Raw genomic sequence first — 26,176 nt, 5'->3', positions numbered from 1 at the left:
ATTAGTATGGAAAACCCCCGATGCCTTTAATGCCACGATGGTCTCTCGCCACGTCTGTGAGGCGTAGCACCTTATGATGGAATCCATGTAGCATAGGTCGAAGGGAGACAGACACGGTAACCGTCGAGCCACCTTACAAGATAACTGGCACCGCAAAAATGATATAGGTGCTTACCTGGTAGGTACCTAACGGTTACTAGCGGTACGGCGGTGTCAAGAAGGAAAGGGGCTGCTCAGCCTTGCCAAGAAGAGGCTTCAGTATGGCACCGAAGAGCAAGTGGCAGAACAGCGCGGATACGAGAAGCCATAAAAGAGGAGTGGCCTGTTCCAGACCACAGCTAAGCTCCCAATCAATGAGCCCGAAGTAGTGGAGGACGTGTTGGAAGGTATAGCAACAGCGGCGAGCACGAAGAAGATATTTGAGCAAGTTTCTTGGCTCTGCTTTTGTACCTGGACTATACAATCAAGGTCAGATCCAGTCCTCCACTGCCAATACTCCTGTTGGCAAGATAATCATGGGCCGGAGCCGCGCTGTATCAGAACCGGAGGCCATGGTGGCTCATTGTATGACTGCAATCGGCGCTTAATGCCAACATGATATCGAAGTCCGGTACATAAGCCTGAGCCTCGAGATCGAAGACAAGCTGAAGGCGTCGACTGGAGAGCTCAGCTCGCTTGCTTCATATCCTGATGCAGCTTGCAATCCAGAGAGTCTTGAAAGTCAACCACAAGGTGAAAATCTGGCGGGCTCGCATTGTCCGAGAGTCTCAGCCTAAAAGCGAGGATTCCCATCCTAGACAGCTCAGCCGCTTCTCTAGATCATAGACTGGCTGCCATGCTGTAGCTGGTCAAAGTATCAGAGGTCGGCCTCCGCAGTCTAGCCACCCTTCTTGACGCCCGCAGTCGCTCCCTTGCCCGCCATGGTATCAGATAGTTTCCCATCAATCAACCCTTTGGACATTCTCAGTGTGATCTTCTGTCTTTCCATGTCAACCACCTTCTTCATCCGCTCCAGATCGCCATGCCGACCCTCAACAAATCGAACGTTCACAGCACCGTATGGTTTCTCGATCAGGTATGTATCCGAGATGAGCATCACGTTGCCAGCCCAACGAGCCGGGTGTGTTCGGGACAAGGCATCGAAAAGCGCCTGGTCTGTCGGAGTGGTGCCCTTAGGACCGACTCGTGCTTGTGCTGCTTGCTGGGCGGCTATGTTTCTGGCGAGACGGGACTGGACCGCATTGATGTCGATAGAATTATGGGTCGGGTTGGTTGAGGATTCGGTCGATGGCTGCGCAAGGGAGAGTATTTGGAAGCTGCTTATTTGGGAAACAGGGATGATTCGGTATGCGCCCGCTGGAGCGACCAGTGAGGTGGAGGAGATCGTGGTTGCCGGCGTGTCACTGATGTTGAGAACCAGGAGGTTGGTGAGAGGATCGGCCGTGTAGACGGTGCCCTCGACGCTGGTCTGGTTCGGGACGATGGTGTTGACTCGAATGCTGTAAAATGTGTCAGCCATCCTGACGCTGCAATTGCATATCATTGCATGCAGCGGGCGTACCGGCTTCCAATGGCTTGTTGTAGACCGACTTCTAAAGAGACCGACGACGCAATTGGCTGTGCGGCCTCAGCCTTGGGTAAGGCGACCGGCACCCTTGCTCCTGTATTCTGGCGTTTCGTATCGGCTGCCATCCTCATACGAGGAGAGACAATCAGTCAGATAGACAGTACTGCAACGCTCTCAAATATGCCTGTCCGAGTCCGATGTACTGTGTTAGGGTGGAGAGTGTGTGTGGAGAACCTGAGGCGAGACAAGACAGTGTCAACCTGTCTCAGGCAGGCGGTGGCCGCCAGATCACCGCTGGGCCGCTAGCAGTTACAACAACACCCTTTCCACGGCCAAAACCCAAGATCAAAGTGGTAGACTAGAAGTACGCCAGGCGCCAAATGACAATGCTTCGAGGAGGTGTCAGAGGTGCAGGAGAGCGAGGAGAAGAGAGACGCGCCCAGAAGGGACAATTTTGGTTTGAAGAGACGTGTCGAGTCGAGTTGAGTCGCAGCGCAGGACACAATTTCATGGAAATCTGGAGATGGAGAAGAAAGCGGCCTTTTCCTAATTAGGGTGTCGGAGAAAATGTCCCCGACTCCCGCGGGACATACAACACCGTAGGTACTACTTCTACTACGTGTTATAAGACCAGAGAAGGACTACATTATTACACTACACAGGGGACGGTATCGGTTCTAAAAGTATGGTATGTATTTCATCTTTTGTTTGTGCCCGCTGGTAGGTCAACATCCAGGCCATGCTCAATTCCCGAATTGTACACAAGATACGAGTCCGTAGCATTGCATGTCTATCTACGCATAATGGAGAGGATAACATCCAAAGCGCACTGCGAACACGTTTCTCGCTCCGGAGAGCACGTTTCATTGCTTGCAGACATCAGTCATGTGACATGTCCAGTCCCGCTGGGAGCCTATCGAGTCTTCCAACAGGATGTGGCCGGGGAACAAGCCTAGCACCGACGTAATCGACCACTTATGCGTTGTAGGTTGAGGCAGAAACGTTACCACCACGGCCGGTCCAGTTGACATGGTTGTATGCGCCGACCTTGAACTTGTCGTTGGCGAACTCGGGCTTGATCTGGAAAGTATGGGCTCCAAAGTAGTCACGTTGCGCCTGGAGAAGGTTGGCGGGCAGGTCCTTGGTACGGTAGCCGTCGAAGAAGGACAGCGCGGTGGAGAACGCCGGCATGGGGATACCAGCCTTGACAGCATATGCGATGACATCTCTCCAGCCTTCCTGAGCGTTGTGGATAGCCTTGTTGAAGAAGTCGTTGAACAGAAGGTTCTCAAGGTCCGGGTTCTCGCGGTAAGCGGAGGTGATATCCTTCAAAAAGACGGATCGAATGATGCAACCACCACGCCACATGAGGGCAATGGATGGCTTGTTGAGTTTCCACCCATATTGCTTGGCAGCCTAGAAGTGGAGTTAGTGATTGTTCCAGGACGACGGCTTAGCGGATCACTCACAGTCTGCATCAGCATGAAGCCCTGGGCGTACGAGATGATCTTGGACGCGTACAGGCCCTGCTCGAGGTTCTTCAAGAACTGGGCTCTGTCTCCAGTGAAGCTTGGCTTCGGCCCGCTGAGGACCTTGGAGGCATGGGTACGCTCATCCTTGATGGAACTCAAGCAACGGGCGAAGACAGCCTCGCCAATAAGAGTGACGGGCATACCAAGGTCGAGGGCGTTGATGGCAGTCCACTTGCCGGTTCCCTTCTGGCCAGCAGCGTCGAGGATCTTCTCAACAAGAGGAGTACCGTCGTCGTCGTTGAAGCGGAGAACATCGCGGGTAATCTCGATCAGGAAAGAATCCAGAACACCGCTGTCCCACTCGGCGAAAACATCACCCATCTCCTTGTAGCTCATACCAAGACCGCGCTTCATGATGTCGTAGGCCTGGAAATGTTAGTGAGAGCCCGTATTTTGCCGGGAACCGGCAAGTGGCCGCTTACCTCGCAGATCAATTGCATATCACCATACTCGATACCGTTGTGGACCATCTTGACATAGTGGCCTGCACCCTCATCACCGACCCAGTCGCAGCACGGTTCACCATCGGATTTGGCGGCAATGCTCTGGAAGATGTCCTTGATGAATGGCCAGGCCTCCTCGTTACCACCGGGCATGAGGGAAGGACCATAGCGGGCACCTTCCTCACCACCGGAGACACCGGTACCGACGAATCGGATACCCTTCTCAGCCAAGTATCTGCAACGTCGGTTGCTGTCCGGGAAGTGGGAGTTTCCTCCATCAATGATGATGTCACCCTTCTCGACGTGGGGGAGCAGCTTGTCGATGAAGTCGTCGACAGCAGGACCGGCCATCACCAAAAGCATGATACGGCGAGGCGTCTTGAGCTTGGAGCAAAACTCCTCGATGGAGTGGGCACCGACGATCGACTTGCCTAGTTGACGTGGTCAGTCATGTACGGGGAGGGGCTGCTTGCAGCGTGCAGCGTGAACATACCCTTGGCCTCGTTCTCGAGGAAGCGATCAACCTTGGACACAGTCCGGTTGAAGGCAACAACGGTAAAGCCATGGTCGGCAGCGTTGAGGATCAAGTTTTGACCCATAACGGCCAGGCCAATAAGACCAAAATCACCACTGGGTTCGTCCTGCGCAGGGCCGACCTTGAGGCCAGCCAGTCGCGCACTAAGTCAGCATATTGCTTGTCAATTGGATGTATTTGCAGAGCCCGCGGCGCAAGCTGAAGCGCTCTGCGTCCGATGTAGGCCGTAAAGGAGCTGCAAGGTCAAGGAGATTTGGTGGGAAGTTGTCTACATACACTGGTCCAGACATCTTGACTGTGGGATGGAGGTGAAGCGAGGTTTGTGAATTGGTAGTGGGTTGCTGAAGAGCGAAGTAGATAAAGTGTCGGTCTCTGTCTAATGCACCGAAAAAGACGAGAGGCACGAGAGTTGTTGTAGAGGAAGAGACAGAGGGAGCAGGAGGAAGAAGTAGGAGGAATAATGAATGCTGACTAGTAGCAGCAGACAAAACACTGAGCGGTTTAGCAGCGTCTGCAAACCTCAGTGTGAACACCTGAGAACATCAACCCCACCTATGAGGCAGCAAAGGTTTGGAGGGGCTGCACAGCAACTGCGCCCATTGGATCTTCCCACCAGCATTCTGGGTACGGAGTCGCCCTCCCCATCTACCATTACCACAGTAATCACTTGATACTGTGGTCACTACGGCTAACAATGCTACGTACTCCAGGCGTCGGCCACTCATCACAGCACGCTCAGTTCCCCAATGGAGCATATTGTCCATCACTACTGCGATATGAACATGTTGATTGTCCAGCGACACACCAGCAACGGGCTGCGGCACAGCCATGTGCTGTCAGGGTTGGTGAATAACCAGGTTCAAGGTGACTAAGCAGAGTAGAGGAGTGTCATTAGTAACATCATAGTGACGCTTGTCTGCGGCTGGCCCTTCCGAGTCGTCCGAAATCAGCCGGCTGGCTACCAGATTGCCCAAGGATCCCGATCGCTACTCGTATTACCTCTTAACGGTAGGAACCTCGGTCAATACATTAACATATGCTGAGATAGACCTCAAACACTTAGGTACCTAAGGTACATAGGAATTCGATGTGATTGCGTCTTCAGTATGACTGAAGATGCTCAGGCTGAGACTGAGATGCGGGTGCAGGAGTGGATCCTGGGAGAAAAATTCGACGTGCCAAGCTAATATCACGTGCAGTGAAACAGTCAATCTGACGCTAAAATTGATTGGGGAAAAGCTATCTCGCTTTACCTTCCGTCTATACCAGCCAGAACATGCTAGCAATGCTATCCCAGTTGGCGCCACTAGTATCACTCCTATGCCTACTGCATCGCATATCATCGCTGTTCGAGTTGTCCACGACCGCATCAATCTCCATCATACAACCACCTTGCAGCCAGACCTCGACGTCGCAACTCAATCGGCTTCCGCAGTTCTAGCACTGTACGCACCGTTAGATTAGAACCATATCACCAGAAGAGAGCGGACGTCGATCCTCAAAAGGGAGGCCGACATCAGCAAAACTCGGCCTCACCGAGGCTTCTGGTACGTTTTCTGAAAACCAGTGAACCTGATCCAGACCAAACATTCATCATGTCGTATCCGCCGCCTCCAGGTCTCACGTCTTCCACCACACAGCCTCCCCCGTCATTACCAGCTCGCCCTCCGCCGTCAACAGTGAGCGCAGTCCCGCCATTCAAAACATCATCGAGCGGTGCCTCGACCAGACCCGCCTTCACAGCATTCGCGCCCCGATCAGTAGCATCGGCGAGTACCTATCGCACCAGCAGTCCAGCGCAGTACGGCGCCGCACCCGTCCCATCTTACAGCGCTGCCAGCCAGTACCAAGCGAGCGCAGACTATTCTGCACAACCGCAATATGACCCTTCATACTCTGCAACCCCACAGATCCGCAACCCGTTCGTTCCTCCTTCTGACCCATCAGCGTCCGCAACTGCCTACGGTGGCGGCGCCGGAGGATATGACCCCGAATACGAAGCTCAGGTGCAGCAATGGCAGAGCGCCTACGTGAACCGAGATGCTGGCGCCACAGGAGCAAGCACAGGCACAGGAATACCAGGCACATTCACATCCACATCCACACCGAAACCTGCAGCAGGAACGACAACTTCGACTGCTCCGGCATCACGCAGTGAGCCCACGACGCAAGCAGACGGTGTTCCCAAGACAGTCCACCGGGCAGGCGGAGGCACGTCATGGACCGACCCGACGCTTCTGGAATGGGATCCAGCACATTTCCGCATCTTCGTCGGTAACCTCGCGGGCGAAGTCACAGATGAATCTCTGCTCAAGGCATTCTCGCAATACCCTTCTGTGCAGAAGGCACGTGTCATACGTGACAAGCGCACGACCAAATCGAAAGGCTATGGTTTTGTCAGTTTCGCCAATGGTGACGACTACTTCCGCGCCGCGAGAGAGCAGAATGGGAAATATGTCGGCAGTCATCCGATTGTGGTGAAGAAGGCGATGACGGACGTCCGGCCCTCGACGCTCAAGCAGAACAACCAGAAGGGGAAAGGCGGTGCGGGTGGACATAACAAGGTTCAACACAGCGGCGTGAACAAGAAACAACCGAAGACGAAAGGAGGTTTGAAGGTTTTGGGTTAGGGGCAAGTGGCAAGTAGCAAGGGATTCTACTTTTTCCTCGGACAGCAGAGATCGTATTTGAGTCAGTGATCAGAGAGGCCTCTCGATCGATCCCTCATGCAGCCTGCGGGATTTGTGGGGGACATGAGGTGCAGCTCGTGGCAGCATTCACAAGAACAGCATTGCACAACATATGCTCCTGATCCTTCAATAAGCGAACATGGCGTATGTGCGCGAGAAGCGTCCTTCATCCAATCAGCCGGTCTCTTTAAGACGAGCACGCCTTGACGAGGACTAATCAGTGTCTATGGACTGTGGAACGAAGACGACCCGCGACGAGGTTCCATGAGCAAACATAAGCAAACCCCATTGTCGATCCATGATGACTTTGGCAGGTTGCGGGAGAGGCAAGAGCAATTGAACAAGTGTAGAGCGTACCTCAGACAAGATTAGTTCGAGAACTTGCGTTCTTGTCAGGGTCTTTCGAGGCCAGTCATTACTACGAAGTATGGCCTGTCCCGGAATTAAAATTGTCCCTTACCCATGTTTCCTGTCTTCTCTACCCCTGCTTCTCTCCCAGTAGCGCAAGGCTGATATAAAGCAAGGCAGGTAAGTTGAAGAAGTTTACAGATGTTAACTACGTCGTTATTCAGTCCAACTATGCATGGGCACATATCCTTGTGGTTCGCACGGCTGTCGGAGCCAAACCGGACAACATGTTTCAGGAGGTCGTACCAAGCACCATCAGCGCAAAAAGCTAGGTAGTCGAACTACCCGTCTCCCCATACCAATTTCCTCGTTTCAATCTCACTATTTGCCGCAGTGCAATAGACTATCCTTAGTACCCTTTCTTTTCGCCGCCTTCGTGGCTGCTGACATCTTCGTCCGGGATGACGACGAGGTTGTCTGAGCGGAACGGATCGACCTTGACGGTCTTGAATTTGCGAGCAGATACATGATTCTCAAATAGAACGTCAAGTTCGGCATAAGTGAGGCCCTAAGAAGCATGGAGTCAGACCGACGAACATTTCGTTGCGGAGCAAGACCAGCGACAAGACTTACCTTTGGCTCCGGGAGACGGAAGTAAGTCCAGACCAGACCGAGCAGGTTCAGACCGCCCCAGAAGAAGCAGGTCTTTCCGCGCCAGTTCCATGCAGTCGGGTTCATCATGCGAGGCTGCAATGTCCCGATCACGATGCCCATAATGTTATAGACGTTGCGGGCCAACACGACGGTCTTGATCCGCAGCCGGGTCGACGGGATCTCGGCGACCAGAGAATAACAGACTGGGCCGACCGTGAAGTCGTATATAAATGTCAAAATGAGGATCAAGGCGCCCGACGCCCAGCCAACAGAGGTGGACAAGCTCGGAACTCCTAGACCACCGATGATCATGAGAATGATGAACATGCCGACCTGGCCCCAGAGATACAATGTGCGCCGACCAAAGTGTGGCATCAAGAACCAAGAGAGCACAGTACCGCAAAAGCCCATGGCACTTTGGCCAACACCGAGAGAGTATGCGTCGGACTCGTCAAGACCGGCCTGAATCATGAAGTAAGTACCCCAGCCGATCATGGGAGAGCCCGATGTCTGCTGAATGAGCCAGGTGGAACAAGTGACTTCGGTTCGCCGGAGATCGACTCCTCTGAAGCAGTCCCAGTACGAGGTACCAGATGTCTGTTGAATTTCCAGCTCATTGGTGTGGATCATCATCGCGAGTGTGTCTTCGACGTTGAATTCGGTATTTTTCCTGGAAGTCAGCTTAAGGAGCGCCTGACGTGCTTCGTCAAGCTTGCCGTGACGCACTAGCCACCACGGTGACTCGGGGGCCAGGTACGCAGTGATGGCAATTGGGATGGGCCAAATCCACTGAATGGCGTAAGGGACACGGTAAGCCCATTGTGAAGAGGCGTTGACAAAGCCCTTGAGGACACCGGCGGCAAGAAGTTGACCAATGACCCAGCAGAGGTTGACATAGGTGGTCAAATAGGGCCTGAGAGGTACTGGGCACACTTCTGCGGCGTATGTAGTGGTGAGGGTCTGGAAAACACCCCATGGAAGACCAGACAAGACGTAGCCGGCCAGCAGCATTTGAACATCAACAGCAAAGAAGGTAATGAAGATGACGGCGGTCAGGAACAACAACGCTCCGATCATTGTCCATCGGTACCCGATCCTCTCGGAAATGATGCCGTTGATCATAAGTCCGATGATTTGGGCGGCAGCCGTGCCGTTCTGAAGGGCGGATTGCCACGATGCAGATACTTGGTATGTCTGGACCCCGTCCTTGATACCGGCCGGCTCACCGTACTTGCGCGCGAAGGTTGGCAGACCAAAGAAATTACCCAGAAGGTAGGTGTCGTAGCCTTCCATGATGACGGCCAAGGACAAGCAGAAGGAGAACATGATCGCCTTGGGATAGAGTTTGCATCCGGCGCGGAAGCCCATCTTGTGTTCCAAATTCGCAGCTGCTTGGGCATCTGCAGTAAGCTCAGCCAAGTTGGGAACAGCCACGGACATCTTGCGAAGCGTGTCATCCCTCTGGTTGAAGATGACTTCATCTTGGTGTGCCCCGACGACCGCAGCTGGAACAACCGAAGACCTGCGGCGAGTGGTATCAAAGGTTGGCGCGCCCATGTTGTTCGCATATTGGGAAACGCTCATATGGCGGCCAGTGCGGCCAGGGCCGGCCTCTTCGTCGTGAGCAAAGCTCATGGTGAAGGGCGTATGAGGGATGATCCAGAAGTATATGGAGGAGCAGGTATATCACCGCACTGGTGTTCAGGAAGACTGTCGGGCAATGCCAAATGGACAGTGGTAGGAGCACCATGGTCCTGATCCCCAGACATCGACGCATATATACGTGGGCGTAGAGGTAGTGATCGGACATCCTTCGCCGTGGCCAAAGTCAAATGACGCAGGGTGCCCTCGTGAGGCCAGGATAGCTGCCAATTAGCAAAGTCGTTGGAGGTTATAGGGTTCACCCAGCGGTGTCTAGTGTTCTATGAGGTATCCAGGGGTGCTGCCCCGGTCTGAAGCTGTGGTGATTCTAGACTGGCACGGAGAAATAAGTCTCGAGATTCGGTCAAACGGTGTATGGGTGGCTGGATGAGGGGCGACTTCATGCCCAGGTTCGTCGAATACTGAAAGTGTCCGAATGGTCAGGTGTGGACAGTCGCCCGGTCCTCGAAAAGAATGGATGCACCCTCAGCGCGCTCTGAACTGCAGATGCCATGGACCAATGCAGCAAAAGTAAAGCGAAGCAATACAAGACGAGCGGATTCGTTTGGCTGTGGACATCCCGAGTGGTGCGCCAGGGCTGGCAAACGAGGCGAGCACTGGGACGTGATGATGGGAGCCTCGCTACTGGTGTATCCGTTTCCTCTTCCGGCGACCAGGACTAACGGACCAGCTGGCGGTGATCCAGTCAGCGACGAGACTGTCGACGAGGGATTCATCTACGTGCTGGGCCCTTTCGAAAACCCCGCACTATGCTGGTCTTCAGAGTCGAGATCTGCTCCACTACCCCATGCAGAACGGCGCGCCACAGCAACGTTCCATGGGTCGTCTCGCCGAGCAAAATCGCGCCGCCTTCCTCAGACCATAGCGTGTCAACTGGAAACTGTCAACAGGCGTCTTTCTGGGCAGCATCCTCATTCGACAATCGGCATGATGATGATCTGGGGTCACCAGGGTCATTTGAACGATCCAGCCTGTGGGGAAAGTGTCAAGTGGGATGCTGACACTGAACTCCTTGGTCGAGATGCCCCTTTTTGAGTTAGATTTACCTGACACCAACTCTTGTTACCCTCAGCGAGCAGCCGTCTTGCAGGCTTTCTCGATCGGCCTTTGCAAGAGTAAATGGGATGGGAATCGAACTCGTACCGATTGCCGGGCATAGACTGTGACATGGCTCCTGAAGCGAGCGCGGGCGCAATCGTGCCGGGTGAAATACGTAGCTAGGTGATTGTCCCTGGCCTCACCTCTCTACCTGTAGTGCGTGAGTCTCGTGCTTCCAGTTCAAACCGCGGCCAGCCACGCTCGATGCAGCACTTTGCATCTACTTGCCCATGCAGAAGCGAGGACGTTACATGTAATATCGTCCCTGTAGGTTGCGGTTCGAGCCAACAGTTGTTCTAAGTTGGTGAGCGGGCCGACGTCCCCTTGTCGCAACCATGTGTGGCTAAAGACGACTGAACTCTTGTGATCCTAGAAACCTTGCATAGCAGACGTGCTGCGCGAGGCCGCGACTTCACGCGATTGCGTCGGTGGCGTGTAACGTTCTCGTGCCATGTGATGTGCTCTTTTGCATGTTGACAAGCCATTCTCTTGGACTCACATTCTCGGAACCATAACGGTCTGGAGAGGACGTTGAGTTACACCGCTTTAAGTTCCTGACACCATGTAGTGATAGACATCGGTCGCGAGAGGTAGAAAAATACTGCCACCCAGGTCAAATGAATTAGTTACCATTTGTGTCCTCTCCTCTCGCAGCCCTTCCCATACTGTTTTGCCATGGCTCAATATCTCATATCCCCTGAGAAAGGGTGCTCTACGGCGTAGTCAGGGTGTGCTTCTCTCATTTTCATATAGAGGGTTGTTCCACCGCTAGGGCGAAACAGGGAGGCAGGATTCGAACTGTACAAAGCGAGCCCGACGGCAGGGGGCGCTGGACAAGATCCTTTGCCCTGACAGACCACAGTTGCCTTTCATCGTCGGACACGAGGCTGCCGAGAAAAGCACGACAAGTGATCAAGGATGTGAACTGCGGGGGTGTTGCTCCCCGGTGCACGATATCCTGCCAGAGAAATCTGGAGTCGATTGAAACTAAAGTTATGATAACAAGATGCCTGTCATAGTCTGCAAAGCGTGTGGAGGAGGTGATGATCGAAGATGACAAGAGAATGCAAGGCGTTTCTTCTCTCTTCCCACCATTGCGCTGTCCTGCGCTGCGGCTCGGCTTGCAAGAAATAATACGGCCGAAAATTCCGCCGAAACAAGAAGTGCACACAAACACACACACAACCCACTCGTCTCCTGTGTGAAACATACAGACCGAGGTGTACGATCAGCCGCTGGCAGTCAGTGATCTGAATTAGGACAGGTCGGTAGGTTACCAGACTGCTGATATGCCCAACCCCTCAATGCTACATATGCTGTGATGGTGAGGAGGTGCTTGAGCAATCGACAGCGCACTGAAGAAGGGCATCGATTGCTCGGCTCCCGATCATTGATGGTGCGTACAGACTCACATCACCGTACTGTCAAAAACGCCCAGATGGATCATTCCCACACATGCCCTGCTTCTAGCAATCTACCCACCGCATCGAGCGTATGTCGACTCTGAAAGATCCAGTTGACAAGCCGCTGTCGACCACGACATGAGTCTTTACGACGCGGCGCCGTTGATCTCTAATTTTGATAGAGCCTCTTCTGCTGTCTTGCCGACCTCGACCTTCTCCTTGCCCTGTCCTTCGACCGAACCGTCAGGGTTGCTCTTGATATTGGCAGCACCGGGATGTCGGGAGCCTTTGTCTTTGGGTTGTTTCTTTTTCTTGGTCGGTTCCGCCGGGGGGTAGGCCTTCTTCTCAATCTCCTGCCACTCCGGTGATGCCTGGAATTCGGCTTGGATGGGGGCCAACAACTCAGTCAAAGCAGCTGTCGCGCCGGCCTTGAGCAACTGTGGTGTCAGCCTGTCAGCCTTGTAATCAGCCTTCAGTGTCTCGATGTCGTGGTAAATCAGCGGCTCGCCCTCGCCCTCTCTCCTCTCGCACACGAAGCGACCTTTGTGCTCTGGATCTCTCAGGGCGCTGATGGGCAACAAGACATATTCCACGAAAGAGATGATCCCGTTCCCTTCAACCTCTCCGGCGGCCGCATATGCCTTCCGTAGCTTCCTCTTCACCGCTTCAGCCGTGTCGAGAATGTCGACCTTCGAATCCGGGTCAGATGAAGACATCTTGCCTCCAGCCAAGCCAGGCACCATAGGATTCATGAGATGTGCCCGCTCCTTGTAGCCGATTCTCGGCAGGGTTTCCTGTGCCAGGGCGAAGATCTTGCGCTGATCGACTCCTCCAAACTGCGCATCAACCCCAAGATGCTCCTCGTCCAAGGCTTGCATGAGCGGGTAGATCAGGCCCGAAAGTGTCGCATTTTCCACCTGTTTGACCACTTCTGCACCAGCCTTCTTTGCGTCATGCTCAGTGACCACACTGCTGAGTCGGAAGATGTCCATAGTGTAATCTGAGCTCAACTGGTACGATGATCCGAGGACGAACTCCAACTTTTCCATACTAACGCCCACGGCTCGGAGGAGTGCTTGGATGATGAATTTGTAGTACTCGGCTCGGAACTTGACCAACTCGATGGGGGCTTTGAGATTGTCGAGGAAACCGTGGATGTCAGCCAACAGGATCTTGACGCGACAGCCCGCTCGTAAGAAATGTGCGATTTTCATCATGGGTACGAAGTAACCGCAGTGAGGTCTGCCTGTGGTCGCAGTGCCCCAGTAGATGACCAGTGGCCTCTGTTCTTTGAGTACCACATTTTCCAGAATATCCTTGTGCAATACCTCCTGCAATTGATCTGTGATGAGCGAGAGCTTCTCCTCCGGGGTCAACTCGCGACCCGCCATGTTGGGCAAAATCGAAGGTTCGTAGATAGAGACTGTGACAACAGGAGTGCGGCAGGAAGAGGTTTCTTAGGCTGCGTGATTCAGAGGGAACACAAATCTGTGTAGTGCTTGGTGGTCGTCCCTCTTCCCTGGAATTGCTAGCAATGGCGTCGTCGAGGTCTGATAGCAATTCGCAGTGAGGTGTGAGGTGTGAGGTGTGAGTCAATGAATGATGAATGGGGAAAATGTGTAGAATTATCGAATGATGCAGCGACAAACTGTACCGGCATCCCGCTTCAATCTTGGCCCAGGCACTTCACTGCTTCCACCAATCAGACGCGTCCGTCACGGCTAAATAAACATTGCATACACAGACAATCACAGCCATTGCACTGCATCCTCATCAACACCACTCTTTGCCGACTTTTGAGCCTGCTTCTGTTTCCTGCCAATCCCGCGGACACTAATTGTCTAATACTAACCAACAGGTCATCCTACCGTTACAACTACGCATTGCCACCCGACGCTGCTCCGACCGCGAACTGTAGCAGACCCCTTTTGGCAACCGTCCACATCCTGCGCTTGCGGCATCCACTGAACGACTTTTCACCACACAGTCCGCGGGAGGCTACACAACCGATCCAAGATGGAAAACTATCAGAAGATCGAGAAGATCGGAGAAGGTCTGAGACCCTTGACCGGCAAATCGAATATCGCTAAATGTTGAAATCCAGGAACCTATGGGGTTGTTTACAAAGCCCGTGACCTCTCCAACGCCGGTCGGATCGTTGCGCTCAAGAAGATCCGTTTGGAGGCTGAAGATGAAGGTGTCCCGAGCACGGCCATTCGAGAGATCTCTTTGTTGAAGGAGATGAACGACCCCAACATCGTGCGTCTGTTCAACATTGTCCATGCAGATGGTCACAAATTGTACCTCGTCTTTGAATTCTTGGACTGTGACCTCAAGAAATACATGGAAGCCCTCCCCACCTCGGAGGGAGGTCGGGGCAAGGCTCTTCCAGAAGGATCAACATTGGACATGCAGAGACTTGGTCTGGGCAAGGACATGGTGAAGAAGTTCATGGCGCAGCTGGTCGAAGGTGTCCGCTACTGTCATAGCCATCGTGTCCTGCACCGAGACTTGAAACCGCAGAACCTGTTGATTGACCGAGAAGGCAATCTCAAACTGGCTGATTTTGGTCTGGCACGAGCTTTTGGTGTTCCCCTGCGGACATACACTCACGAGGTGGGCTTGATCCAAACACGGCTATTGATGATATTGTGTTAATGCTGTATCCCAGGTTGTTACTCTATGGTACCGTGCCCCAGAGATTCTTCTCGGAGGCCGACAATACTCCACAGGCGTCGACATGTGGTCGGTTGGAGCCATCTTTGCAGAGATGTGCACACGCAAGCCCCTTTTCCCCGGTGATTCTGAGATTGACGAGATCTTCAAGATCTTCAAGTAAGTTTTTCCCCATCCTCTACGGCCCTGGAGGCAGGAACACTGATTATCTGTCCAGGATTCTGGGCACACCCGACGAGGCGATATGGCCCGGTGTGACTTCGTTCCCCGATTTCAAAACCACATTCCCCAAATGGCGTCGTGAGCCGCTCAGCAAAATCGTGCCTAGTCTGGAGCCGGCTGGATTGGAGCTTCTTGAGGCCATGCTGGAGTACGATCCTGCACACCGCATTTCTGCTAAAGCAGCTTGCAATCACCCTTATTTTGCAGCCGGTTCTGCCGCCTATTCACAGCGTACGACCAGTGCCACAAGAACCAACGGTTACCATTGAGAGAACAGCGCTTCAGACTGCAACTCTGGCTGCAAGAAGGGTCAGACTCCCGTTGATGGTCCACCATGTGTGGCGGGATGGAGAGTGGTCGACCGGATTACCCTTACTTATATCGGGTTGCATCAGTTTGGGACGAGGTTCTTATGCATTGGGGCTTGGGATTGGGCTAGACGAACAGGCAAATGACGGTAACGGGATTGACGCGGTGTTCATGACGGGCGTAGGGGAGGGGTCGTCTCTCTTCACCAGCTTTTCTCTTTTCGAGCAGAGAGCATTGGGCATAGGAGTTTCGGCGACAACGTCGGGGGTTTTGTTTCTTCTTCAATTCATTGCGTCGCGGTGGCATGGAGCCCCTGAGGGTTAATCATGGACGCACTAGGTCTATGATGCGGTACGCCTCCCTGCTGACATGCTCAAAAGCCAGCTAGATGTGTCTTGTACTTGGAATGAAATGCATTCACTGCCTATCCATCAGGTGGGTCGATGCGCAACCCAATCTTCTATCATCCAACATCTTGCCGCGAGGTCGGTATTCCCAAGCTTTACCTTGAAGCTGGTTGGAACAGACCGGTAGATCGTCGACTCTAGAAGTCTCTCAGCCTCGCGCTGAGAGAACCCTCCACGTGGGGGTGCCGGCGCAGGGGCTTAGGAGGCTGGTCAAAGATTGGTTAGTTGCGCAATAGACACCCCTTCCCATCTGCTTCAAACCACTAGACGACGATGTTTCTGTTGACGCTGTGATGACAGGTATGCAGAATATAGCCAGAAGACAGCATGATAGACTGCGTTCTACTGTGTACAGTCCGACTCGGAGTGATGGTATTGATCTGTAGTACGTACTGCCGTGCACCAGTACATGATTATATCACCGATGCTTGGCAATGCCGGCAAAGTTGAACTACAGAGTATAGCCTGGCATCTCTTCATCATACTCGAGTCACCCTTCCAGTTGCTATACTACACAATACATATCACCCTTGTACTGCGGGAATCCACTACCGTCGCCAGTCAACATCCTCTATATTCCAACTCACAGCCTGAAGCCGATACACGCTGCCGGAGCTCTCGTATCCTCCAATCTATTGTTCTCTACTCATTACTCAACCTCTCGAGAATTGTCCCAGGCTCCCTTCGCATCCTGCCCGTGGATCCATCGTCGCCTCTTCTACTCGCAATTCCTGGCTCTGCGCATGTGACGACCACGGAGTAATCATCTCGCTAGTTAACCCTCCATCTCCTACCTTGACATCTGCCGTCCAAAAATCGAATCGTCAGCTGTCGCGGAACCTCCGTTGTGCACACTTCGGCGCATTCCTGGACCATTTACTCTCTTTGATCTATCCCCACAAGGACGCAAGAAACATAATTGGATGAGATATTGAAGAGTTGCCATCACAAGTACACTGGGTGGAAGGGTTTGCCAGGCTGGCGCAGGCCGGGAGAGGTGCTGTCGCTCCTTTGTATCTTTTCCCCCCCTGGTTGTATGAGCCCAACCTACCTAGTTAGGCGGCCTCTGATGATCTTAAATCCTTCACTTGGTTTCCCAACAGTCTTTCCTCTCCCCATGCGGCTGGGACCTCAGTGACTGGACAAGAATGGAAACGCGGGAATTCGCTACCAAGGACGAACTGTGGCGTTTCCAAGAGACGCTCCACGAGCTCTCTGCAACCCAAGCTCTTCATTCCGAGAGAATCATGCGTTTGGAGCAGAAAAGCCAGAACTCCGATGGAATCAGGTCTAGGAGTGTATGGGGTTCAACCTCTCCATTTCCCGCCGGCTTGGGCTCCTCGCATCACGGTAAGCCAAAATTCTACGCACTCCCGCGCATTCAGTCCGCCCGTTACTGATGTACCGACAGAAAGCGTGCTCAATCCCGCGGCTGAGGCATTCCGGAATTTTGACACCGATGCGGGCACCAGCATGATGAGCTCGCTGACCTTGGATGCGAACGACGACTCCCGACGGGTGGCAGCATCGCGGGCCAACTCGGTCCGGTTCGATGAAAGCGCAAACAACCACTATGCTCCATCCAGACAGTCGATGGAACTTCCGCCGCGGACAGGGAGTGGCCTTAGTGGTCATGCTCTTTCTGAACGGTCCCTTTCGCATCGATCCGACGGAAGACCGAGCGGTGTTGGCTTCGGTCGAACCAATAGCTTCGGGCTGGAGCAGAGTCGTCTGCTTGGTTCCATCCACAACTCACCACGAGTATCCGGCAACCCTCCGCCGGGCTTTTTCGTCTTGGGACCATGTCCGTCTATCATCCGTTGCTGGTTGACTGAGACGTTTACCAACGACTCGTTACTCTACGCTGTTGTTTGCACCGGTTCATCAGCATCATGGGTGAGCGCAGCGCTTGTAGACAAACTCGAATTGAACGGTTCGGTAATCGACGAGGCAGATGCCCGTACAATCCGCCTCCCGGTGTACCTGACAGAAGCCAAGATTCAGTCGTCAGCCGTGAGATCTTCCAGCCCGGTCCCTCACATTCCGACCTTGACCGTCAAGTTCATTGTCGACGAGCAGCCGGTGACCGATTCGTCTATACAGATCATCCTCGGCAGCGACGTGTTGAAATCACATAGTGGCGACATACTGTTTTCGCAGGACAAGCTGATGATTTTTGATGAGGAGCGGAATCAACTTTCCATTCCGTTGGTCAGACCGGAGGACGACGCCTCTTATAAGGACTTGTGCACTGCTTCTCGCAATCGCGCTTCTGCAGGGGAAGCAGCCTTGCCCCCGCCAGCATCTCCGGTCGGGGTGATCGGGCGACCTGGGAGAATGGATTCGATCCGAGGAGCTGGGTCACCCACAGCGGGCCCCACCAGTGGCATAGCATCAGCGACGACGTCGGAACCGGGCGACAGCCGCAGAACAGAACATCATGATTCTTCAGCGAGACCCAGCTTAGACCTTAGCCACTCGAGGGCAGGCGAAGATTCGAAGTCCACCACGGGGAGTGAAAAGTCTTTCAGCACCCCAATGTCCAAGTCGGCCTCAGGCGCCTGGTCGAGTTCATGGCGGACGGTATCATCGAGCGGACCCGCCGACGCCAGCACGAAACCACCATCCAGTTACGCACGTCCGAGTAGTGCGCGACCCATGAAGATTCTCAGGCCAGGGAAGACGATGGCCAACGCCACGCGAAGCGCCTCTTCCACCACGACGACAAATGGAGTGGAAAGCACACCTACCAAATCCAGCGAAGCCGGCCGCAAAACCAGTGCGACCAGTTCGGCGGGAGATGCGCAGGCGAAAGCAGGGCAACCTCCGTCCACGACAAAGTCCAACCCTGTCGGCTCAGGCACGGCTTTTGGCTGGCTGAACTCGGGACCCCAACGCCGGACGACAGCAAACGGTTCATGAGTGGGACTTTGCACGATATGAAGATTACCAACGGGCCCATGGCTGTATCGTGCATGGTGATGGCTTCATGGAAGGATCTCGTAGAGACATAGGACAGGTATCAAAGAGGGCGGCTGGGCTTCATTTGGCCATGATGTGTATTCTAGGTCGAGTCACCAGTGTTACCATGGGCGAAGACCAAAAAGCCAGAAAAGCGCCTCAGGGCCGGAATGCAATTAGATTTCGCGTCTACTTCTATGTCTGCAAGGGTCCCTACCCCGTATTAGTATTTTGTGATCAACTCGGCCGGAATTGTCTCCTTTTCCCCCACACGGTTTGGCCTCGGACCCAATTTCCCCGCTGACCCTGGACCCCAAACAGACTACCTGACCTACTAGTAGTCCTTCGTATGGATGGAGACAGCTTCTGCCCTTCGTTCTTCTATCTTGCGTCCCTCCTCACTCTAGTTCTTCGGTCCCGCCAATTCCACTTGACCTCACCTACCAAGTGAAGAGTTCGATTCCCTGAGACGCAAATCCCTCCCATCTCCCCTCTCCCCTCTCTGCAGTATCCACGGACCACGTGCTTCACGCGTCGGGAGTCTTACAGTCGAACCCTTGTACCCTTGTATCTCTTCATAGCTCTTCACCAAAAGCCGATTCCAGGTCTGGGACGAGCACGACCCCTAGCAGTCATGGCAGCCTCGACATGGAGGATAGGTAAGTTTCAAACCTTACCCTTCTAAAAAGAAGAAGAGCAGTTGATGCCCCAAGACCCTTCCTTACTCCTCCCCTTTCCTTTCTTTCCCTTCCGGTGGAGATACTAGATATCGATACAACAAACGAGACAACTAGGTTCTCACTGGTCAGACCCCATGCTAATCTCTGCGGCTGTTTGGAAACAGAGAATCCGGTGCTCTTGTACGTGTTGCCTCATCTCCCATCTCGAGACAGCCAGCCTCATACAAGCGGCAAGCTTTCCTCCTATTCCATCTGGCCCCCAGCTGCCCAGTGGGTTATCTACTCTTGATTCAGTGGACAGGACAGGACAGTCTTCCCAGGGAACATTGACGGTCTCTGACTGAAAGTGCAAGATCCGGCCACAGCCAGACTCTAATTGTTGATCTTGATCACGATTCACTGAATTTGAATTGTCTCAGCTGACTTGACGCCCTTTCCGTTCATCCTACAGTCTGTGCGATATTCAAGAGAAGTTCCGCTCTGCGATCTGGGAGTTTCCGAAAGTGTATGTGCCTCTACCACTACCACCTGCGTGCTCTTGTCGTTCCACATCTGCTTCTGCTCGCTTCTCATGCTTGTTTGGATATATGGTCACTGTCACTGTCATTGATTCACATGGCGGAGTATACGGTGTGATGACATGAAAACTTCTCTCTCTCAACATTTCGAGCAATATCACTGACAATGTCACTCCTCTCTTTCTGGGGTATAGGATCGCTACCAGCCAGAAAATGGTCAAAGCAGGTAAGTTGTCTTCCAATCTACGCTTCCTATCTATTCCACAGACGACATCTCAGTTGATAGGCAATGGAACTTCCTACACATCGTTCTGTCGCTCAAGCACCTATCCCATATCACACCACATCACATCATATTATGTACCTCAAGCGCACAATCCAACTCACAGCCACCCCGAAAAGTCATACCCTGAAAAGAAAAGAAACGGGGGCCTAGTCCAGCTTCAGGCTTCATCACTCCTCATGCTTCCACATTACCCAACACTTGTAACGACCTCAAACATTGATTTGTGCCATTATAGCCAAAATCCTCAATATTCCAATCTACATAACGACACAAAACGCCGCCCGTCTCGGCTCCACCGTCTCGGAACTCACCGACCTCCTCCCGGCCTTGCCTTCATCCACTTCCACTTCCACATCCTCTTCCTCAGACACTACTACGACGACAAAAACAAAAGAAATCGACAAAACGGCATTCAGCATGCTGGTCCCCGAACTGAGCGCTCAACTCCCACGGCCCGAAAAGGGCCGACTCAGCGTGATCATCGTCGGCATCGAGACACATGTCTGCGTGACCCAGACGGCGCTGGACCTGCTGGCCCACGGCCACAGGGTGTATATTCTGCAGGACGGGGTGTCGAGCTGCAACGCGGGCGAGAGGCCTGTGGCGTTGGCGCGGCTGGCGAGGGAAGGGTGCGTGGTGACGACGAGCGAGAGCTTATTGTTTGAGATTTTGGGCGATGCAAAGGATCCCAGTTTCAAGGCGGTTGCTGGGCTGATTAAGGAGACGAAGGACGAGACCAAGAGTGCTGTGGAGACGTTTTGTAAGTTGTGAAGAATGGAATCGAGACTTCTCAAATGGATGGATGGATAGAAATCCACGAGTTGAATGATTCAAATGAAGAAACGTGAGGCATATGGAAAAGAAAAACAAGCACAATAATATGGAACGCTTTAGTTAAATGCAGTGCGTGCATCTGAATTGATTTTGAACGCCGACTCCATTGTGACAAGTTGACAGGTAGGAAATAATATAATTAGAATAGAAGGTTCGGCATCTGCCCGGCTGAATTGTCGCCGTGCTGGAGCAAGCCACGAAGGGTTCAAAGGTTCTGGGAGACCGCTATCTGCTGGAAAACCCGAGTGACATCCTATCGATACCAGATGTAAGAGATGAAGACAGGCACCGCGATGATAGCGGCAACCAACACCGGACTGTTTCACAGCAGGTCAGTATGAATTTCAGGACGACGGAGAAGATGTAAAACTCACCTCTGCGTAAACCACGAAGGGACAGTCTGTTTGATTTCGGATTGGACACTTTTTGTTCCTGTCCCTGTCCCTGTCCCTGCGCCAGAGTCTGATGGCTTTTTCTCAATGCCAATGCTCACTGCAGGTGCTGTCTCATGGGAAGTTGCAGACGCAGGGGCAGCATGATGCTCTTCGTACGGAGGAGGCGCGATATCTGGGATGGTGTCTTCTTTGGTTCCATCAAAGTTCTCAACGGCCGTCTGTGGGGCGGTCGCTGCTGCTTGAGGTTCATGTTCAGGAGGAGTATCCTTGGGTGCTTCCTCCTCGGCCGATATCTCAGTTGGGCTCTCAGTGTCTCCAACACTGCTGGTGGAAACCGGAACTTCCGCCTCCCGTCCAGCGGGCGTATCTGCGGGAAGTCTGGTCTCTTCAGGTTGCACAATGAGGAGGTTGTTGATATTTCCGACACCATCGTCCGCTAAGGCAGGGTTAGTCACGAAGAGTCTTTGCAATTTATTCGATCTGAGTAGGCCATACAAGTTGGGGTGGATTCATCAAGAACCCACCAGTCGCCAGGTCCAAGTCGGAATTTGTACTGATATTCACCGCGTTGAAGGTCGGCGGTGTAGGAGAAATGGTTCTCGACCACTCCGTCCTTTTCCACTGCCTCATAGTTCATCTCAGTGGGTTGCCAGTCTGTGAAGCCTCCAGCAACATAAACTGGGGCCTGTACGCCGGGCTTGGTGAAAGTGATCGTAGTTGCGACCATTTTGTTGTTTGTGTCGGAATTTTGTTGTTTGGGTTTCTTGTGACGGTGTCCGAAGAATGCGGACAGAGATAAGTACAATTGGAAATGCAAGATTCAATGATCAAGTCAGAGGACAACGGCCAGAGCACCAGGCGCAACGTTGTTCAGTTAGAGGAGATGGGTGTTGTTGGGATCCAAGAGTCTGTGGATTTAACGGTCAGCGTGTCCTGATCAGCATCAAGAATGCTCGCAGGAATGTATCATCAGGCTGCAGAAGTGATTGAACGATGGTGACAGATGAGATTCGCACTTCTGCTGCGCTCGTTTGTTTTGTTTGCCGCCGCAGGAAGAAATGGCTGTGACGGCGACGTTTGTAACTGCGGCAGTGACACTGACCAGTATCACTCTGCCCGGCGAGGCGTGTTAAGCATCCATTCACGCACTGCTCCTTGGCCATACTCGCTCGAAGAAGCGTAGGAGACACACGAATACGCCCAAAGATCCCATCCCATCCGGCTGCATTCCTCGGACTGTCATGCGGTGCCAACCACGAGTCACCTACACCTTCCTCCTGCAAGCGACACCACCCACCCGCCAACTGGCCACGCTTGGAGAAAGAGCAGCAACGCAACAACGCAAGAGAACAACTTCGGAAATGGCAGAGTCTCACCTAGAGTATCGTAGAGATATTACCGGAATATCTCACTCTGCTATTCTAGATGTGTCTTTGGCCTACTCGAACTTCCTTGACTCACAAGTTCCTGCACTTGGAGCGACGATGACAGTTGAGAAGAGCGAAAGGTCTGAAACACATTGTTAGCGGTCTGGTCATACGCACTTGAACGATACAAGGGCTTCAGCCTTCGGTGAGATCGACATACCAGTTCACACGGATTGCTATCGGAAATTGTGGGTTCCTGGTCAGAACGAGGATGGACCCTGGAACTGAGGGAGGGAAGAAGATCACTCGAGGCTCGAAGCTGGGGATACTCTTATAAACAAAAGTCTGCTGCTTCAGGACGATGGTCACAGTGTTCTATAACACACAACAAAGCACACAAGAAGGAACTCGAAGACCAAGCTGGAAACTTTGAATCGAGCTGTCAGGCCGTCAGACCACAGATATGCGCAGCCTCCGAGCTCTCCCTTACGTATGGCTCGGACCTCCATCTCCAGGCTATCCCCAGGCGCGTGCACTGAGCACTGAGCATAGTGTTGAGTGGGAAGTGGGAAGTGGGACAAGGAATGACCTCGGTGCTCCCTATGCTTCAATCGGAATCCGGCACCCGTCAAGCTCGTGGGACTTGAGATACGCATAGCGCAATGCAGTCCATCATCCATCGCTTCTGCTGCATGAAATCTGGATCTCGGCGGAATTCTCCCATGTGCCCATTGGGTGGGGAGAAGAGGAGAAAAGAGGGCAAATCCAGCGACATGTGAAAACAAGGACTGACAGTGGCATGCTGGGTTTGTTGGGACGTCGGTCTATGAACAGCTAATGCCAGCTAATGTGTGCCATCCAGCTTATTTCCATGTTAGCCTCCCATCGATCTCTCAAACCACTATCCACGCCACAGGTGGCGTTGCTCATTCTTTGATCGTGAGCTACCGCTTTGCTTGGGATCTCCAGCGCCTGGCAACAAGTTTCACCGTGTCCCTGTCATCCCCGGATCATGGGGTTCCGCAGCCTTTCCCAAGATTGGCCTGTCAGTCAAGAAAAGGCTGAACATCAAAATGAGCAGTGTCGGCTGAGCAGCATCGACACTATTAGCAGAGATTAGATTGCATCGCTGCGTCGCCTGCTCCATGTCATGTCCTCGCCAAAAAGCACGGTCTACAGTTATGAGGCTTCCTTCCTCGAGGTATAGTCTTGGGTACTTGGACAGAAGTATCGTCGAATATCCACCCGGCAACCAACGCCATATGGTGTATCACTTGCAATGTCGAGGGCCTTTGCTCGCCGAAACTGGTGGCGGACATAACACAATGGATGGGTGCTCTCGGTCAGTGCCCATAGATGCAAACAATCTCAACCGGAACTGGGCTGAAGTGAACTGCTGTGGTTGATAAAAACTATACATGAATTTGGGGGCTCAGGACGTTCGCCGGACACGTAATCCAACAGCATTATGCATATCCAGTCAGGATGCTACCTATGCAAGCCGGCAACGATTTTGTGAATCGCCGTCATCTGTTCCCTGACCTTTGGACAAAAATGCTTCTTCAACAGCTCGGTTTCCCATGTTCCACTGCCAGTCGCAAGCACGTTGGAACCCTCAATGCTCTCACTCTCCCCTCGGAAAATTCCATCCCCTTTCCTTTCGTCACTGTACCATAGTGCTTCAATCTTGCGACCGTGCTTGTCTGCAATCTTGGCCAAGAGAGTCAAAACCGCCAAGGCGGACTTTTCTGGTAATTGCAGCGATACAGTCAACAGACGTTTGAAGAATGAGGCGGCAGCAACCGTAGGGGGCGGCTGAGATGGCGTCAGTAGGATCGAGGTCAGGACACGCGTCAAGAGGAGGATTGGAGTTGAAACATTGACTCTCATGCTGGGCTTCTCCGAGGCTTTTGCGGCATGAGGGTCTGGCAAGCGAAGAGACTTGGGTCCCAACTCAATGTCAGCATCAAGACTCAGTGGATAGAGTGACCGGTAGGTATGGGCCGTGAAGAATGACAGATCGAGGTGCAAACCAGAGGCGGCTTTGGAGACTTCTTGGCCTGACAAGAGTGTGAACGCCGTCTGTGTGGCAAGGAGGCTCTCCCGGGTCCGGTTGCGAATCGTCTCGCCATCAACTTCCTGGGAGGTGTCGGCGGTGTCTTCATCCTCCTCATCCAATTCCCCCTTCGACACTGCATCGGCTTGGTTGATAATGTCCTTCAACGCCTCCAGGATGTCACCGAAGAAATCCTGGTTGATCAGATGTGCGTATCTGGCCAACCCTTCCAGCACGGCGCCCATCAGCTCCGGGATTCTGGCCTTCAAGATACGGAAGTACGTGATGAAGACGAGTTTGAGTGTCTCAGACTGAAGTTTTTCCCGCTCTTCGTAGTTGACAATCGCATCGGCCTCGCGCATATCCTTCTCCACCGCTTTCCGCTCTTTGGCGAGCTTCCTTTCTTTCTTGGAGCGATGCTCAAACCTTTCTTTCTTCACCTTCTTTCCATGCAGCTTGGAGATATCTTCTCGTCTTTCCGACCTGCTCAAAGTCGGGCCCAACAGCTCGTCGAGAAGACGGAGGTGGAAGAAAGTGTTCAAAACTTCTTCCCTAATTCGATAGTCTTTTGCTTTCATCATCTTTGTCAAAAGACCAACAGCTTCCAGGGACGGCGCGCCATCGTCGTCCCCTTCGAAGAATTTCTCCAGTGTCTCAACACATCTCCTAAAGTCTGGAGTGGCCTCTCTGCTGGCTAACTCGCGCACCAAGACGTTCAGCAGCTCGGTGCGGAAGTTGAAATGGGGCACGGACAATAGCAGCGTGCAGACACAACTGATTGCAACACTTCGCAGCGTCAGGGCATCCTGATCCCCTTTCCTAACCTTTGCCAGGCTACTCAAACGTTTGACATATACTTGATATCCGGTCACCAAAGCTTGTTCATATTGTCTGGTTTGCCGCACCTCCCTCGACACCTTGGATCCAAGGTCCTCATCCTTGTAGGATCGTATCCGATAGCCAGGTATAACATCTTTGTAGACGGCGGCTTGCGCAGCAAGGGACAGTTTCTGCACGGCGACGGGCGAGCCTGGACCGCCAATCTGTGCCAGCTTCTTGAATGAGCCCGCATGTTCTTCCGGATCCTCGTTCAACAGCCCCGCATTTCGAGCAATCTCTTCCTTTGCAGCTACAATCTGCTGCTTCAAAGGGATCTGTACTACAGACTCTGCCTCAGTTGGAGGGGTTTCAGCTGATTCGTCGCCGCCCTCATCCTCGGAACCAGAACCTAGAAAGCTGTCTGAGTCATCTTCAGATTTTGTAGCCTCCTCTTTCACACGTTGAACATGTCCTTCCGCGGTCTTGATGGGCAACCTGTTGGATTCCTTGGATTTCTTGCCCCGCCGCCTCTGCTCATACTCTTGCTCGAGATCCCAGTCCGCTGCTCGTGCAAAAAGGTCAGATGACTTGACTGTTTCAGAGGGTTTGCTGTCGTCGATTGGAGGTGTAATCCGTCTGCGCTTGGCCGGTCGTCCGTGAGGCATGGCGGCAGATGTTTGAATGGCTCTCGCAGTGGGAAAGAGTCTATTTCAA

The 26,176-nt window shown here is 53.1% G+C and overlaps 10 protein-coding genes across 10 annotated transcripts; 4 read left to right on the top strand and 6 right to left on the bottom strand.

The window, feature by feature from the left end:
* Positions 1–877: 877 nt before the first annotated feature.
* On the bottom strand, positions 878–1,692 carry A1O1_00366 (uncharacterized protein; the record flags this gene model as incomplete). Its single annotated transcript, XM_007721285.1, has 2 exons — positions 878–1,499; positions 1,562–1,692. 2 exons carry the CDS (start codon positions 1,690–1,692, stop codon positions 878–880), a joined length of 753 nt encoding a protein of 250 aa, XP_007719475.1.
* Positions 1,693–2,542: 850 nt separating this feature from the next.
* Positions 2,543–4,367, bottom strand: A1O1_00365 (6-phosphogluconate dehydrogenase, decarboxylating 2; the record flags this gene model as incomplete). Its single annotated transcript, XM_007721284.1, has 5 exons — positions 2,543–2,983; positions 3,037–3,465; positions 3,522–3,973; positions 4,036–4,220; positions 4,354–4,367. The coding sequence occupies 5 exons, from the start codon at positions 4,365–4,367 to the stop codon at positions 2,543–2,545; spliced, it is 1,521 nt and encodes a 506-aa protein (XP_007719474.1).
* Positions 4,368–5,672: 1,305 nt separating this feature from the next.
* A1O1_00364 (uncharacterized protein) lies at positions 5,673–6,707 on the top strand (the record flags this gene model as incomplete). The annotated part of the gene is made up of 1 exon (XM_007721283.1): positions 5,673–6,707. The coding sequence occupies one exon, from the start codon at positions 5,673–5,675 to the stop codon at positions 6,705–6,707; it is 1,035 nt and encodes a 344-aa protein (XP_007719473.1).
* An 817-nt stretch (positions 6,708–7,524) lies between these two features.
* On the bottom strand, positions 7,525–9,404 carry A1O1_00363 (MFS transporter, SP family, general alpha glucoside:H+ symporter; the record flags this gene model as incomplete). The annotated part of the gene is made up of 2 exons (XM_007721282.1): positions 7,525–7,683; positions 7,749–9,404. The coding sequence occupies 2 exons, from the start codon at positions 9,402–9,404 to the stop codon at positions 7,525–7,527; spliced, it is 1,815 nt and encodes a 604-aa protein (XP_007719472.1).
* A 2,674-nt stretch (positions 9,405–12,078) lies between these two features.
* A1O1_00362 (tyrosyl-tRNA synthetase) lies at positions 12,079–13,323 on the bottom strand (the record flags this gene model as incomplete). Its single annotated transcript, XM_007721281.1, has 1 exon — positions 12,079–13,323. The coding sequence occupies one exon, from the start codon at positions 13,321–13,323 to the stop codon at positions 12,079–12,081; it is 1,245 nt and encodes a 414-aa protein (XP_007719471.1).
* A 625-nt stretch (positions 13,324–13,948) lies between these two features.
* On the top strand, positions 13,949–15,099 carry A1O1_00361 (CMGC/CDK/CDC2 protein kinase; the record flags this gene model as incomplete). The annotated part of the gene is made up of 4 exons (XM_007721280.1): positions 13,949–13,985; positions 14,037–14,548; positions 14,604–14,767; positions 14,826–15,099. The coding sequence occupies 4 exons, from the start codon at positions 13,949–13,951 to the stop codon at positions 15,097–15,099; spliced, it is 987 nt and encodes a 328-aa protein (XP_007719470.1).
* Positions 15,100–16,694: 1,595 nt separating this feature from the next.
* A1O1_00360 (uncharacterized protein) lies at positions 16,695–18,468 on the top strand (the record flags this gene model as incomplete). The annotated part of the gene is made up of 2 exons (XM_007721279.1): positions 16,695–16,896; positions 16,958–18,468. The coding sequence occupies 2 exons, from the start codon at positions 16,695–16,697 to the stop codon at positions 18,466–18,468; spliced, it is 1,713 nt and encodes a 570-aa protein (XP_007719469.1).
* Positions 18,469–19,918: 1,450 nt separating this feature from the next.
* On the top strand, positions 19,919–20,762 carry A1O1_00359 (uncharacterized protein; the record flags this gene model as incomplete). Its single annotated transcript, XM_007721278.1, has 2 exons — positions 19,919–19,931; positions 20,227–20,762. The coding sequence occupies 2 exons, from the start codon at positions 19,919–19,921 to the stop codon at positions 20,760–20,762; spliced, it is 549 nt and encodes a 182-aa protein (XP_007719468.1).
* Positions 20,763–21,078: 316 nt separating this feature from the next.
* On the bottom strand, positions 21,079–21,947 carry A1O1_00358 (uncharacterized protein; the record flags this gene model as incomplete). Its single annotated transcript, XM_007721277.1, has 3 exons — positions 21,079–21,142; positions 21,200–21,656; positions 21,716–21,947. 3 exons carry the CDS (start codon positions 21,945–21,947, stop codon positions 21,079–21,081), a joined length of 753 nt encoding a protein of 250 aa, XP_007719467.1.
* Positions 21,948–24,075: 2,128 nt separating this feature from the next.
* On the bottom strand, positions 24,076–26,127 carry A1O1_00357 (uncharacterized protein; the record flags this gene model as incomplete). Its single annotated transcript, XM_007721276.1, has 1 exon — positions 24,076–26,127. The coding sequence occupies one exon, from the start codon at positions 26,125–26,127 to the stop codon at positions 24,076–24,078; it is 2,052 nt and encodes a 683-aa protein (XP_007719466.1).
* Between the last annotated feature and the right edge of the window lie 49 nt (positions 26,128–26,176).

The sequence above is a fragment of the Capronia coronata genome, assembly GCF_000585585.1.
Source record: "Capronia coronata CBS 617.96 chromosome Unknown acBCG-supercont1.1, whole genome shotgun sequence".
NCBI classification, from domain to species: Eukaryota; Fungi; Ascomycota; class Eurotiomycetes; order Chaetothyriales; family Herpotrichiellaceae; genus Capronia; species Capronia coronata.
The sequence above is the reverse complement of the archived record's forward strand: the minus strand, read 5'-3'. Positions and strand labels throughout refer to the sequence as shown.